Source organism: Aquila chrysaetos, chromosome 7, assembly GCF_900496995.4.
Source record: "Aquila chrysaetos chrysaetos chromosome 7, bAquChr1.4, whole genome shotgun sequence".
Taxonomy (NCBI): domain Eukaryota; kingdom Metazoa; phylum Chordata; class Aves; order Accipitriformes; family Accipitridae; genus Aquila; species Aquila chrysaetos.
The window spans coordinates 8,748,023-8,761,115 of NC_044010.1; the positions used below are offsets into that span (position 1 = coordinate 8,748,023).

The following is a 13,093-nucleotide window of genomic DNA, read 5'->3' on the forward strand; positions in this document are numbered from 1 at the left end:
GGATGTCAACCACTGCCGAGTAAGATTTTAAGTTGAGCACTGGAACATTTTGAGTTTTGGTCCATTACCAAAGGAAGATGGTATGGTGTAAAATGTAGGAATTTAATGAAGAAGACATGTTGAACAATCAATTAGTCAGACATTAAAACCATACAAAATTTGGAGTAGAAAGGTGACAACTGATCTAACTGTAGTTTCAGTCCAAAAGCATCAAGTGTCTGACTGTTAACCAATTTCATGCCATTACAGATACACCCTCCTCAGTATTTTTAACAAGGCTACAGCAGTAGAATGAAGTCTACAGCATATATCACAGTATTTTCATCAGCACAACTGGAAAATAAATACTGTTTTCTCAATTATCTATGTGGCATATTTTTCAAAATACTGAAGAAGAATCATGTAACTATGAGTTGCCGTATGCATTTTAAGAGTGAGAAAGCACCAATTTCAACCATTAACAGCAATCTAAACTCAAAATACAGGTTTTAGGGTCTAATCCAAATGTGCACTGAAAGTGAAGATTACCAGCGTACTCATTTCAGTGAGTTTTTGAGCATGGTTTGAGCTACTGAATTAAGAACTAGGTAGAGACTATTGTACCTGGTCCAGCACCTGCTATTTCAGGCTTACTAGGTGTCACAGGGCTTGAAAGAACAGGTTGAATACCACTTAAAGCTATAAAAAAAAAAAACAGGTCACAGTATCTATGATTATTAATTCTATACATAGCTCTTTTTGTTTCATAAGAACAAACAAAAGACATTATAGGTTACAACATACGTAATTTGCAATGCAGAGGTCCACCCACAATAAGCACGCCTTATCTTGACAATGGTTTGGAGTAGGAGCTGAAGCTAGTGGTTAAAAGGACAACTGAAACTAAAGTATCAGCCAACCAAAGCTAATATTACTTTAGATAGCATGGTCCATGTAGTTTAATGTAACCCAGAAAATATAATGATAAAAACTTCTAACACCATGGTTATAAGCATAGAACACTCCAAAAAAGGCAGAAAAAAATTAATCTACAAAACTAAAAAACACTGCAAATGTATTTCTGTAAAAGACTCTCTTAATTCTCTTCAGTGCTTTGTTGTCTCTCAAGATTTTGTTAGTGAATTTTCATGTCGTATAATCTGTGTATATATCTGTATATACACATATAAGACAAGGGTAAAATGAAGTAAAAAAAAAATCACTGAACAGTAAGAAATAGTAAGGAAGAAGTTTACTATGCTGGCATAAACAATATAGAGTATATAAAGGTGTGTAACCATCTATCTGAGAGTATAACAACTAAGCTTGAAAGAAAAAAACAAGTAATTTTAAGATTCTTATTAAGCTTTAGGCATGATGATGATGATGATTATTATTATTATTATTAAACCAAGCTTACTTAATTTAAATATATCTCAAAATAGCCCTAGTAGCTTTTTGAGAGACAAACATAAGATCAGAAACACTATCAGGTGAGTTTCTCAGCAGTAAGCATAAGTTGTCTTGGCTCATATGAAAGAGGGTACTTTGTCTACACTGATGATCATGACTCAAGCAGAAGACAAGTACGGCAGATGATCAAAGTATCTGGGATGAATAGGATTTCCAAAATTGCTATCAAAACAACAAAAGTGGTTTAACTGAAGAGCTAATGCATTACTATTACCCGTAGTTGTTGTTAGCACGTGAGGTGTTCTGGAAAATGGAGGCATAGATTTTTCCACATCAGCTGAACTTGTAGCTGCAGAAAAACGTAAATAACCCTTAGAGATAGATTCATATTGGTGCAGAAATGGGGGTGGGGGTGGTGGTGTCAGAAAAAGTAAGATTGCTTTACATTGCTTTGCAAGATGCCAACACCACTATAATACAGTTTCACAAGACTTCCAGCTTGCAAAGGAATGAACAAAACCTCAAAGTTCTGAAAAAGTCACACACACCTAACAGACATACCCTGACAGAAACTGCAGTCCCCCTAAAAGCAGACTTATCAACAGGAGTCAGTTGATCCTTGTACATGTAGTATCAAAAAATACATGCTTTTGACTTCACCTGCATCTGTAGAGAGAGACCTACATTCTTAAAATATATGCTAATATGAATTTCTACAATCAGTTATTTCTATGCTAACACTTTCCTTGTTTCAGTTTAACAGGTGCCAGTATTTTAAGTTACAGGTTTTAATATACTACACATATGTAATTTGTCATTTAAATTAAATTGACATAACATAAATTAACACAGCTTTTGTGACATACTGAAGAGCCAGAAGGTGAGGCAGAAAATTCAAAACAATAAGGATGAATATTGTATCAGGTTCAGGATAACTTTCCTTCTCATCTCTCGCACATTCATACTTTTGCTATGAATACAAATTTAAACTTGGATAGCTATGATCCCAGTAAGAAAAGTTCCAACATAAAATAACATAACTTGAAAAAAATGGTTAGTAATGGAGAAAACCACCAAAAAAAAAATGTGTATGGTATGACTAACAAAAAAATCACCCAGGGTATAATCTCCCAGTCAAGAATAGATCTTCATAACTGATAATGACTCCACCTAGCTGGTGGTCCTTATATTTGACAGATTAAAACCACCAAACCCAATATTGATTCCTGTGTTTTTTTTATTTGAACCTATGCCACAGAATATCATCATGCAGTTATAGAGCCTACCTACCAAACACTGCTGACAAAATTCTATTTCAGACAACACCAAGCAATCACAACAAACAGCCTGTAACTGTAACATTGTTGATGCAAAAAAAAAATCATAAGCTATGGAAGTATCATAAATACAATTTACCAGTCTCTATATTTGATACTTCTGCAAATACAGATGTTTGGGATGGGAAAGTAATATGATGAGAGTCCAGTGAAGCTGGAAAACAAAACAAAACAGAAATTCTTTTCAGCATCATCTGAACCTATAGACTGAACAGGTTTCAACCCATTACTAAGGAACTAGCAACTTCAGACAGGAAAAAATCTCAAATGCACATGGAATGAATTTTCTAATCAGAATGTGTGAAGATGCACTGGTGATGCAAATGATGAAGAAGCTGTTGCAAGAAATATGAAGAAATATTCAAATACTTCAGACAGAAAAATATGAAAAAAGATGAGATAAAACTTAACTAAAGAAAAGTGAAAGACAAAGACTTGCTTAGGCCTTGCAGAACAAGATGTGACATACAAAAACTGAGTTTGAAAAAACTACTTAAAAATAGACGTGACAGAGGAGAGATGTACAATTTCTGATACACAGAAGGCATCTTCTTGAAAAACAAAAGGTAGAGGGATCCTACAAGGATTAACATATGCAAGAATTGCAGCATCATTGGAAAAGACCCTGAAGTATGTGATACTCAGATGACAAAAACAGAAGATTTCTCCAGCTACACAAAAACACACTTCAGAATCAGTTTCCATCACTTAGACTGTGACACCAAGAAACAAGCAAGAAACAAGGCCAGCACATTTGGGAACCTACGGTCACCCAGTACCATATCCAATGGCTTGAGTAAATAGGGCTTTTCACATAGGGCAGTTTCATCTTTACACTTATGCTTCAGCCCAACATAGGCTCAAGAGAAATAACAGTTTGGCTAAAAGCACAATAACACCTCTTGGGACAATTCCCACCTTGCATTATTACCAGGGCTGCAAGAAATATCGTTACCAAATTAGGTCAGCAGCACGGCCAGGCGCTAAAGGCTGCCAGTGTTTTGAAACTTGAAGAAACATGCCGTCATTCACCAGAAGCCGAAAAGAGGCGTCGTTCTTAAAACCCTAACGTGACCTCAAAAGCAGTAGCAGAGCAGAGCATTCCCAATCCCAGGTAATGGCAACGTAAAGGTGTGGGCAGATGACAACCGGCCACCTTGAAAGTCAGCTGTGAAGCAACCAATAGCTGCAACCTTGGACGAGGAAACCCTGGTGGGCAGCTGAACTGCAGTGCTGTCCTCTTGTGCCAGCCCAGACGGAATTTGCCTCTTAAGAACGCTGTCGCATTTGAGTGTGCCAGAGAAAGACAGACCCGCTACCAAAACACAGAGAAGCAGGGGGATGGCAGCTGAAGGCAAGGTGCAATAATACGTTCTCTACACAAGCTGTCACTCAGTCCCTGCAGAAAATGCTCGTCAGCAATGGAAAAAGCGTGGGATCAAACAACAGAATCGCAGAACAAGCGCGGCGAGTGCTTCAGCAAGCCAAGCTGCACCAACAAGTCTTCATACTCTCCATGGAAGATGACAAGGATGCCAGGTGGTCTGTGGTGGGAGGTATGATGGGGAGGGAGACAGCGAGGAGAAAATGAAAAAAGATGATGTTTTGCTAGTTACCCATCACGGTTTGCTCGGTTGCCAGGGAGGAAGAAGTGGTGGATTCCAGCCTTGGTCTTCGAGTAGCTAAGATCAAACACAAAAACCACCTTCAGGTCCTCAGGCAGGCTGCTGTCGCATGGGTGGTATCAAGACAGAGCTATGGACAAGGAGACATGGCCCTGCTCGGGGCAGGCTTCCACGTCACAGCATCGCTCCCCGTAGTAGCATGATGCTATCTTTCAACTGGCATAGGTAGCCCAAGGTAACAGAGGAAACCTAGAAGTGGAACCCCAAAAAAGGCAGCAGAAAGCTTACAAATGGAGCAATTTCTAATAAGGAGCCATAAGGGACCAACCGCATCACGGACCCACTTTTCAGGACACCAAAACACTTGAACAGGCTCATCGCTGCAGAGAAAAGCATTGCCAAAGTAATCAAAGCAGGAAGGGAATCACTGGCTATTTACCCATCACAGTCCTTGTGGTCTCCGGTGAAGCAGACAAGGTGGACTCCAGGTCCGGTCTCCGGGCTGCTACGGTCAGACATGGAAACGATCTTGAGATATCCACACAGTCTTGCCATGGCAGTACAAGCAGCACCGGTTCACAGCACCCCAAATGTCCGTATTTAGGGCAACACATGCCTTCTCCTGGCACTATCTTGTGACTCAGTGACCAAATAGGCAGTCAGTCACCTTGCCGTGGTTGAAACTAACAGAATACTCTTAGAAACTCAGTAGCTAAATGGCTCTCCATCAGCAGAAAAATGGCTATATGACTACTTCACCAAAGCACTCCTTACATTTCCTAGAAAGATGCCCAAGAAACAGTTGTTGCAGACCTAACATGGGAGCAAAGACACCCACCTTTGGATTCAGAATTTGAGATGACAGGTGGTGGGTACCTCTCAAATGCAAGCAACTACAAATACTAAATACTTCTTTTTTCCAGCATGGAGGAATAAATTGCACATTATCCTATCAATATTCAGTCGTAACTCCCAACTCTCCTTAGAAGTTCAATAATTTTTGCAAAAATGTATTTTCTCACTGTTGTTGTCACTATTATTATTATTATTTTTACAAAGAACAGACTATATAAGGCCTCACCATTCCCCATGACATCTGAAAATCCCCATTCTTCCTTTAGGTTAGTCTCTAAGCTGATAAGTAACATGCCTGTTGATGAAGCTTGAACTTCAGTGCTCAAGTTAGTGAAACAGAAGAGGAAAAAATAATTGATGTCCTGTAAGGAATCCATGGGACAGCTATACCACATCAATAGCAAGACTAAGAGGAAGTAAAATTATATTTCTGCCATACTGGAGTATTTAATTCTAGAAAGAATTTTCAAAATAAAAACTGCATCTAAATACACACAGGCATTGCGTGACAAATTCATTTTTCCAGCTGTCCCTGCAAAAAGTGATTTTTTTCAAGTGATGGAAAAAAGCATAAGTTCAAACATCAAAATCATGTCATTAGTATGGCAAGTGTTTTTGCAAGCCAAAGTGCATTAACAAACCTAGGTATTGCTCAAAGCAGATGAAAATTATGTCAAGTGATGGTACAGGAAAAGGAAAAATGAAAATATCATATTTACCCTCCACTGTTCCTTGGCTTGCAAAGTAAGCAGAAGTAGATTTCAGCTTTGGTCTCTGAGTAACTAAGATTAAACCAGAAAACTGCCTTCAGATATTACAGATGAACAGTGTTTTTCAAAGCAGTGTCAGTACAGAGTTTTAAATGAATGAAGCCCTTATTACATTCAGCTTTTTTACGTAGATATTTGCATTCACTACAGTGTTATTCCATGTTTAAATCAGGGTGGCCTAGCTGAGTTAATGTAGAATACAAAGAGTTAACCTTTTAGTGAACAAGGCCTATAGAGCAGAAAATTATGAAGAAGGATTGAGAAGCTTAACAATTAAGTATCTCCTTGTTATCATTTATATAAATGACTGACCACCTCACCGACACATCTGGCATTGCCACTAACAGGAAAAAAAAAAAATCAAAAGGTTTTGACTGAATTTTAAAAATAATACTTTTCATATTTAAGTATTGACAAAGTGATAGAAATGATGATGGAATCGCTGTTTACCCATCACTCTCCTCGTGGTTTCCAGAGAAGGAAAAGATGTGGGCTCCAGGACTGGTCTTGGGAGAGCTAAGATCAGAGATGGAAACTATCTTGAGATGTTATGGCAGTCTCTCTATGCGTATGAAAGCATCACATCCAAATAAATCAGTATTTAGGTTGTGGTTTCTCAGGTATACTTTTCCCACCAAATCAATCATACATCATTTTTTTGTCACTCTGTATTACCGAAAAACCCAACCACTGGCTAAACATTGCTCCTAGTAGACAATAATGGCAGTCATGACATTCCAGAGCTGCCTTTTAACTGCAGTAAATGACAGATCCCAAAATCCATTTTCTAGCATCAAACAAGTATTTTCAAACTATAAACTGAGAACTAGTCAATGGATATGTAGCCAGAACTTCAGCCCGCATCAAAGATACTGTCAAGTTTTGGAAATGACCACCTTATATTTAATCTGAAAAACAATTAACTAGCTCTGACTACTATATGCTTCACTACTCTTAAAAATCTGAACTTTGGTGCTAAAGTAATATATGCCTGGGAAAAAAGGAAACAATAGCTTCTCTGCAGAAAAAATGTATGCAGGTGAACTTAGTAAGGATTTCCATCAAGAGTTGAGCCAACTACGAGAAAAAGAACAACTTATGGTTTCTTAACCAAAAATCTGTAAGAATCTCTAATGGAACAATATCTCCTTAATTTACAGGAGCAGGTTTTCATCCTGAAAAGGTATGAAGTATTTCAAACAGACAGGATCTCATATCGACACTGAGAGACAAGCATGAGCTAAAAGAGTCACATTTATTTTACAGAAATTAATGAACAGATATGCAAATGACAAATGAAATGCAAAGATCATGATAAAAATCCCTTTACTTGTGTAAGAATATAATATTAGGAAAAAAGAGAGTTTCTTATAAAAGCATAAAGCAAATTCTTAACACAAGCAGAAGATAGGTCAAAGAGTAGATACCTCACAAAATGGAATCGAAATTTTAAAACTGCCAGCAGACTTGCAAGAACCCATTATTGGAAAAGTGGAAGAGCACAGATTTGATGGACCAACAAAGAGAAAATTTCAAACATGGAATTCTTGTTCTGAAAGAACTCCATTAGACTCCTCCAGTCTAAGCAACCAAAATCCTTCAAAAATGCAATAAAAGTTTATAGACTTGATTGACAGGGGGATGGACTGAAAGAGTTTCAGAAATTTCTCCCTTTCAATGACCCATTTGACTACATGCTTCTATGTGGCTCTGGGCTATTTACTATCCTCTCCATCTTCATTTTGTTTGCTGAAAAATGGGAATAACAAGAGCTCCACAAATATGTTTTCTGAATTACCTAGCCAATGTTTGCACCTTTACTAGCACTGAGTTGAAGAACTGTTAAACACGGCAGTTAAGACGGCAAATATAAAACAGAATACCTACTTGTTAGCGTCAGGGGAATACTATAGAACCCTTGCAACTATCTACAGAGATCTGCAGTACAAGACAAAGTTCAGAGTATACCAAAAGAAGAAAAGGAGAGTTCCTGTGTTCAGCATTAAATTTGTCCTATAGAGGAAAAAAAAAAAAAATTAAAGAAACTGGCTTCATTCTTTAGGATACATGCAGAAGGCTGACAAACCTTTTATGCCCCCAAATAAACATATATTTCTTTTTTTTTTCCTAGACATATCTGGACTACCAAGTCTTGAGCTATTTAAAAAAAAAAAAAAAAAAAAGAACTTGCGTTTGCAATGCCCACTGTGCTATCTTTCATCTCCCTAATAAGAATTTTCTCACTACAGCATAGCTTAAGAGTCTTCCTTCATGTGAAATATACTTGAATATTCTACACAACTGCAGTATTTACAACCTGAAGAACACAAGTGGACATGAACAGTCAACAGAAAATAAATCTACAAAGCAAATTTCCTAGACACATCACACCCTCCCCCAACACTCTAACTGACCAGGAAGATGTCTTAAATACCAATAACACAAAACTTCACTATAGTAATAGCAAAGTAAATATAAAATAAAAAGCAGTATAACGTCAAGTAATACAGTAGTTATCTGTATCAGGATACTCTGCATATAATGGAGAGATTAAAGTTTGATTACCAGCCTCGCAGTATTTCACAGGCACAGAAGTGCCCAGGACATTATACTGTAAAATTCTATTACATTAAGTAATATATAATTGCTCAATGGCAATTATGGGTAATAGTACCGATTAGTATTGCAAAAGTGAACTAAGAAAAAAAAATCATAATCCAGCATTGTAAACATCATAATACATGTCAAATGAAAGTACTACCCCATGAAGAATTTTTATCTTGCAGTTGTTGTCATCCCCAAAGTAAAGAAAATTAAACCAACGTTTCACCAAAAGCATACTTGGAAGTCTTCTAATTCCTCACTGTCAAGAACACTCAGTTTGCAAGAAATGTCCTTACCAGATTGGATTGATAGTATTTCTGGGACTCCAGATGCTTTAGACATGAAATGTGAAACTATCTGTGTTTCATTAAGAGCTGAAAAGAAAATCTGGATTTAAAATGCAGAGGAATCTCACTGTTGCTGGGATAGCACAACACGCTACCCAGCACGAGCTGTGTTGTTCAAGATGATGTAACTGCAAACACAAGCACGATACTGAATGCTTAAAAGTCCTCTCAGTACTATGTGAATAAAGAGAAAGATAGGCAGCCCAATATGGGGGCAACAGGCTCCAATATCTGATGTTAGACAGAACTCCTAAGAATCACCCTCTTTTACACTTTCTGGAGTTTAAATTACACCAACAGAAAACTGAAATTGTTACAGGTTAGTATAAAAGACCAGTTCTCTAGCACTTTGTACCAAAAATGCTTTCTAGCTACTGATAAAGAAGTGATTAACACAAAACAGTTCTTTAACAGGCTTGCCATTCAGACTCGGAAGCAAACGTGTTCACAGCAGAAAAAAAGGAAGCAAGTGGCAATGTGATGAAAACTAAAATGGAATCCCACATTGCTTACCCAGTTTATCTAGTTTCCAGAAAGAATGAGAGGTAGGCTTGAGGACCAGTCCCTATGTAGCTAAATCAGATATGAAAGTCACCTTGAAATAGGCAGTCTGCACAAGTGGTAACACTGTGGTTTTAAAGGAAAGAAATAAGTCTAGGTTGAAAGTATTGCTCATTACCTGAATAACCACATTAGTTTTTTGGGTTGTGTAGCTCCGTAGAGCACAATAAATGTGAAGTCATTAATCAGTCTTCAAGAAACGAGGAAGAATTCAAACAGGCTTGAAGAACCTTGGCAAGTAAACATTTGCTAAAAACAGCTAATAAACAAGTGACCAACTAAGCAATAGGTTTTTAAAAGAGATCATTAAGATCACGAAGAGACCCACTCCAGGGGAAGTAACATGTAAGCAAGTATTTCACTACAGTCCTCATTGTGTGGCTGGACTTCCTCACCTTCCTTTAGTTGAAAGACCCTTCTGTTAACTCTCTTCTTTCCCCCTTCCTCCCCTCCCCAACACACACATGCAAAACTAAAAACCAGAATTCCTTAGATTATTTCAAGGAAGCCCTTTAAATACAAACAACTGTACATGCTAATGGTTCCCATCTCATATCAAGCCTATGCCTAGAATATGTTAATTAAACATTATTATCATATTTAATCACATTTTTAACTCCCCTTCAAATCTGGGACTTATTTTTGTATGGCTATGTTTATGTTGAATTCCAGACTAGATCAGACATGATTTTCTCCATTCTCCAAAACATTGTAAGTGTTGGGAAATTGATCCCTCTGGTTTGAAAAGAGTGCAGTATAACTTTCTTTATAGGCAAAGCATGCAGAATAAAGAATTGAACTTGAGTGTGCTGTTATATCAATATACAGAAAACCACTACGGAAATTTTCTGTTAAGGCACTTGATCATAAGTTATTGCTCACTATGGAAGATGCATTAATGATAAATACTGATTAATACCTCTGAAGAATAAATGTATAAAACTTAAGTCATCTCCGTTTCTTGATTTTAAGAATGTTTAGTTGCAATTTGCAGGCTTTCCCACTAACCTGCAATTACAGGCAGCTGGACAACTACTGAAAGTTTCCTGTCAAATACCCATTTAGTCCACTTTTTACTGCAAGGGAGTTCTGGCAACAACTTAAATTAGGCTTTGGATGGAATTGTAATTACTGAAAGTAAATGAAATACTTCTTCATGCAGGGACAGTAAAACAAGCAGAACCTTGAGCACTGATACAACTGTAGTTGTTCAGTATCATTTTGTAAGGCATTGGTAAGTTTTAGCTTATATTCTGAACACAGGAAGTATAACAGTCCTAAAGAATAAATGTTAGCAAGGAAGAACAGGGAAACTATATACTTTAGATTAATATGTATTAATCAGTGTAAGTAATTTAAATATCAAGAAAATACCATCATACAACCAGTTTAATTTTACTGGAGAATGGTATAATGGGTTTCAAGGGTGTTTGAAAGCATCACATCTACCATAAAAGCACCAGGTCAAGATCAATTTGTTAATTACAATGTTGTGCAGTTTAGTTTAAAAAGTTGTACTCAAGCATTACAGCAATATATGATACAAGCATGTTTTTATTTCTATAAGCCTTGGACCTATGCTGTCTCACTTACTGGCAGCAAATGTCTAACTTAGATACCTGCTTTAAATATATTCAAATGAAAGGACTTAAGTGTCCATTCTCTACTATTTTGAAGCCTACATATTCATTGTTATTGATCCTGTTATTTCTATGGGACTTACTCAACACTTTCAACCATTAGAATACTTTCATTCACAGATTTAAACAAAACTTATATAAGCTCTCACTCTTACCCATCTGCAGTATTACAACTTAAAAAGAGAATGCTACTATGTGTAATAAGACATGCCAAAGCCTATTATCATCAAGCACAGCAATACAAACTTGTAAGAATATTAGGAATGTAGACCAAAATTAGAGAGTATTTACTGTTTTAGAGCATCATACAAAATTTCCTAAGTTAGTCTGGTATTTAAGAGCAAGTGAATTATGACAGTTTTGTAGTTATTCTGATTCATGTTAAACTTAACTAACAATATACCAGAAGTATGATGAAACCTCTGTGAGAATTTCTATTTAAAAATCACATTTTCAAGTATTACCAGGTACAGCTGATGGCATTTCTTGGATGCCAGATGTTTCAGATCTTGAAGAAATGTGCTGCTTTTCATCAAAAGCTGAAAGAAAATCTGGAGTTAAAATGAGAAGTGGCTTCAGAGCCACAGTATTTGGACAGCAGCTGTTGGGCAGTTCAAGATGACACTGATGTGAGGTCAAGCAAGATGGCAGCAGCTTTAAAGATCAGCTGTGAAATGAGGTGTTACATAAACACTGAAGCTAGTGTGAAAAAAATCAGGGTTAATTCTGGTATCTCATGCTAGGTAGAATTCTTCTCACTGGCCTTTTTTTTAACAAACTATTCTTTGAAAGAAAATTGCAACTACCAGAAGAAAATTAAATGCAACATATGCTAGCGGAGGTCTTTTTGTAGACTGTTATTTAGTCAGTGTGGTTAATTATTTTTCAGCTTTGATTATACAGAAATGGCCAAGTTGAGAGGGGGGGAAAAAAGGAGGAGGGAAAAAAAAAAAAAAAAAGGCCTAGCATCAAGTAGTTTTCAAAGCAATGTGTTTGAATGAATCTTAGCACTGTCCACAGCCAATGGAAGTGAAGGCAAGGGAGGGAAAAGCTAATGAAATTGTACGCTATTTACCCGTCACGCTCCCTCTGGTTTCCATGGAGGGATGACATGTGAATTTCAGGCCTGGTCCCTGGGTAGCTAAGATCAAATATGAAAACAATCTTGAAACAATGAGTGAGATCAGTCTTTAGATAAGGAGATCTTTGGGCCTTTATTAGGAGGTCTGAAGGTCGAAATTTATTTTAGATTTCTTGTATACACACTTCTAATTGATATTTTCAGTAGCCTACTCGGTTCTTTGTCTTGTGGGTTTGTTTTTTGTTGGATTTGTGTTTGGTTTTTTTTTTTTTTTTATATATAACATCTAATTTTGAAGGAATTTACTACAAGGCCAGCTGTCTACATCTGATTTTAAAATTCTATTGAATAGCAACAGCTCACAGCAAACCCCTTCTCCCCTACACTTCAGTTTGCATGTTCCAGATAAGTCTTTTAAATAAGGAGCTGGAAATGCCTAATGTTATTTTGATACAGCATGCCTTCACATTAGACATTAAGCATAAAGTTATGAATCAGGGCTTAATTCAACCTAAAAACATCACTTTAAGCACACAAGTTGGAAAATGTATACATCCAGCATGGAAAAAAGCCTGTAGATGACCTCTTTAGGCAAAGGCACAGACTAAATTAATAGCTCAAGTTACAAGAAGCATTGTTTTGCCTGCACACAAAAGCTCACTACTAAACATCAAAGTTAGAAACTTTATCGTTCAGTTTATAAACACACCTGATGCAATGTGGGATACACGTTAAATCCAGCTAGCCTGCATTTTTAAGTCATGTGGGAATGGTTCACTGCATAACAAAAGCATGCGGTATCAACCTAAAGCAGTATCACAGAATCAGTGAAACACAGCATAACTGAGGTTGGAAGGGGCATCCAGTATGCTAGATGCTGA

General features: G+C 37.0%; 1 protein-coding gene across 10 annotated transcripts in view; it reads right to left on the reverse strand.

Annotated features, from left to right (window-relative positions):
- The window catches only part of LOC115343670 (ABI family member 3 binding protein), a 170,152-nt gene that overhangs the window by 70,274 nt on the left and 86,785 nt on the right, over positions 1-13,093 (reverse strand). For 9 of the 10 annotated variants that reach the window (XM_030019930.1, XM_030019928.1, XM_030019922.1 and 6 more), the window contains 9 exons: positions 12,207-12,272; positions 11,596-11,670; positions 6,430-6,495; positions 5,929-5,991; positions 4,794-4,859; positions 4,346-4,411; positions 2,809-2,883; positions 1,667-1,741; positions 604-678 (listed from right to left, as the gene is read on the reverse strand). In XM_030019930.1, the coding sequence (XP_029875790.1) occupies positions 604-678; positions 1,667-1,741; positions 2,809-2,883; positions 4,346-4,411; positions 4,794-4,859; positions 5,929-5,991; positions 6,430-6,495; positions 11,596-11,670; positions 12,207-12,272 (627 nt within the window). The remainder of the gene's footprint in view (positions 1-603; positions 679-1,666; positions 1,742-2,808; positions 2,884-4,345; positions 4,412-4,793; positions 4,860-5,928; positions 5,992-6,429; positions 6,496-11,595; positions 11,671-12,206; positions 12,273-13,093) is intronic. The other variant, XM_030019925.1, reaches the window with a different exon arrangement.